The 3,276-nt window shown below is 29.2% G+C and overlaps 1 protein-coding gene across 1 annotated transcript; it reads left to right on the top strand.

Moving 5' to 3' along the window:
* The first annotated feature begins 287 nt into the window (after positions 1-287).
* Positions 288-2,954, top strand: LOC131851125 (cytochrome P450 6B2-like). The gene is made up of 2 exons (XM_059201557.1): positions 288-1,630; positions 1,713-2,954. The coding sequence occupies exons 1-2, from the start codon at positions 301-303 to the stop codon at positions 1,874-1,876; spliced, it is 1,494 nt and encodes a 497-aa protein (XP_059057540.1). The 5' UTR covers positions 288-300; the 3' UTR covers positions 1,877-2,954.
* Positions 2,955-3,276: the final 322 nt, after the last annotated feature.

Raw genomic sequence — 3,276 nt, 5'->3', positions numbered from 1 at the left:
ATTAGACAACTTAAAGTTTACATATAAGGAGAAGAAATCATTAGTCATTATTTTGATTTTGATATCTTATATACAAATTTAAGTAACATTAGTACGATCTCACACTGCTACAAAAGTACATCTTTTCACATTATAGTTACCGAGAAATGTAATAATGCTAATTATTTTGTTCAGTATGTACATATTGGTGCTATATAATTATTATATTTGCATTGATAAGAAGAGTCAGTGGGTGCTATAAATAGCGGTATCATTCTACTGCGCTCGATACACTAAAGAATAGGCAAGATTGCGAGCAAGATGTTGTGGTTATACGTACTCGTACTATTATACACGTTCTATTACTTTGCAAAACAAAAATATACTTATTGGATAAAATTAGGTGTCAGAGGACCTCGTCCACTACCTTTTTTAGGTAATTTCGGAACTGTGATACTGCAAAAGAAATCAGTGAATCAGTGTATAAAAGATATTTATAAACAATACCCAGAAGAAAAAATTGTTGGCATCTACCGTGGCTTTCAACCTCTCCTGCTAATCAGAGATCCAGAATTAATCAAACAGATATTGATTAAAGATTTTCAATTTTTTCAAGATAGAGGTATCAGTAGATCTCGTAGTCGTATTGCTGAAAATCTGTTTTCTGTTGAAGGTGAAAAATGGAGAATTTTGAGGCAAAAGCTCACACCCGTATTCACGTCTAAGAGATTGAAAGACATGATACCTTTAATTGAAAACTGTATTGAAAATTACACTAATTATGTGGAATATATTGTTGAAAGAAATATTGACCATGAAATAAGATTGTTAGCATCCAAATATACGCTACAAGCTATTGGTTCATGCGCATTCGGTCTTGATATTGACACCTATACAGATAGTCAAAATAAATTCACAATAATGGCTAAAAGGGTATTTTCGCCGAGTACCTTTCTTAAGTTTATAACTATTCTAGATATAATTATACCCGGTTTAAGAAAAATGTTTAATACAAGTGCGGATATAAATGATTTCTTTTTAAATCTTGTTAAAAACGTTATTGAGGAAAGAAGAAATAAACCCATGTTAAGAAAAGATTTCATGGATCTAATGATAGAGTTAAAAGAAAAAGGCAATCTTAGCGTAAAAAATGAAAATACAGGAATGTCAGAAATTTATATTGACAATGAATTAATAGCTGCTCAAGCATTGGTTTTTTATGCTGCTGGATTTGAGACATCATCTGCAACTATGTCTTTCATGCTTTACGAACTCGCCCTAAATCAGAATATACAGGAGAAAGTATATCAAGAAATAGTCAAAGTTACTGAAAAATATAACAATAAACTGACTTATGAATCAGTTAAGGAGTTGATATATTTGGAAATGGTATTTGAAGAAACATTAAGAAAACATTCAGTGGCAGGAGTATTATTTCGTAAATGTAAAACAAATTATGATATACCTGGAACAAATATTAAATTACAAAAAGATACACCAGTTATTATATCAGTGAGTGGACTCCAACACGACAGTAAATACTTTTCAAATCCTGAAATATTTAATCCAGATAATTTTTTGCCTGAAAATAAAATCAAAAGACCACAATTCACTCATATGCCATTTGGAGAGGGTCCCCGAAATTGTATTGGTAAGAATGACAGGATTTTATAATGCATCTGTTTTGTTACGTATTTATAAATATTGTTTACGTTTTTTCTCCACCTTTACAGGTATGCGCTTCGCGATAGTTCAGACAGTGTTGGGTGTAGCATCATTTTTACAAAAATTCAAAGTACTTCCTTCTACGAAAACAAAATCTCAGCTTCGTTATGATCCTAAGGCTATAACTTTGACTAGTCTAGATGGTATATGGTTAAAAATAGTAAAAAGATAATATTACCGAACTTTTTGTAATTGATATTATATATCGGTTTCGAATTGAACACATCGGTTAGCGAAAAAAATTAAGTCGGACTATTAAAACAATTACGATGGCTGAAAATACGTAGTTTTTCCTAATTTAATTTTAACAACAAAGTATCAAAACCAGAATTAAGTAGAATTTTAAAAACAAAATTTTAAAAACAAAAATTTTTAAAACTTTGTATACAAATTATGTAGAATTTATAAATGTAATAATGTAGTTTCTTTTGTTTAGTAAAAACCTTCTAGACTTACCTAACTTAGCATTACGTTGACACAATTGTTAACTGAACAGAGCTGGCTGTTGTGTTGTCTGTAGAAATTTAGAGGGTACTTTCTCGTGACTGTCTCCACATTCACGCTTTCAGGATTGGTGTCCATTGTTTCAGATTATTAATTCTAGTTGATATTAATAGTACGTATTATAATAATATCATTTTATAAGTTTTCTCAAAATAAATTTCAATCTGTGTGTAACATATTATATTAATTTCTAATACAATATTTAATTAAACAAAAGTCCTTTTACGTTACGTAGACTACATATTGGGTCCCTGTCGGTTGTTTCGCAAATTATCTTGCACACAAATAAATGAAATCTCTTAAATTTTTTACCATTTTTTGTTACACAATTAACAGTGATTATCTCATTAAAGAATCAAATTAACAAAGTTTAGATACAAATGTCATAGCACGTGAACATATATATATATATATGATTTAACTGACGATACCCAGCATATATTGTGTAAGAAACAAGTATTCTTTATCATCATCATTTTCATCAAAAGATTTATTTCTTGTAACTACTGCATATTTAAGTCATAGGTTTGCAAACATACTGATAACTAAAATCCTTAAAATTATACTCATATTTTAATAAAAAACAAATTATGCAAATACTTTAGTTCATTTATTTTGGTTTTCTAACAGTAGAATGGAAACAACATTGCTAAACCTTAAACATATTTTTTGGAATGTAATTATCATCCGACGTAGACTGTATGCACATCGTTGCACTAGACCGTTACATTAAACTGGCATTTAAATACTAATTTATATATGGTAGTATGTCGAAATCTATTTATGCATGACGATCTTATTAGAGATATAAGGTGTCCGCTGAAAACCAGCGTCGTGGCATGTGCTGTAAATGTAGTCCAACTTACATACTAAAAAACATTTGAATCATGAATTATTTTTATAGTTAAGATGTGAGTTTTTGGTGGGATATAACATAATTTACCTCGACTCGCCTTTTTAAATGAACTGAATCATTATATATTTACTATATGATATTTAATAATATATGTCGATTAATATTAATGCTTGACACTTCGATTATATTTTATTATATATTACAATGTTTCT

Source organism: Achroia grisella, unplaced genomic scaffold (assembly GCF_030625045.1).
Source record: "Achroia grisella isolate CSIRO2021 unplaced genomic scaffold, CSIRO_AGI_Agris_v1 utg780, whole genome shotgun sequence".
Lineage (NCBI taxonomy): Eukaryota > Metazoa > Arthropoda > Insecta > Lepidoptera > Pyralidae > Achroia > Achroia grisella.
Note: the sequence above shows the minus strand (reverse complement) of the source record. Positions and strands in the feature narration are given on the sequence as shown.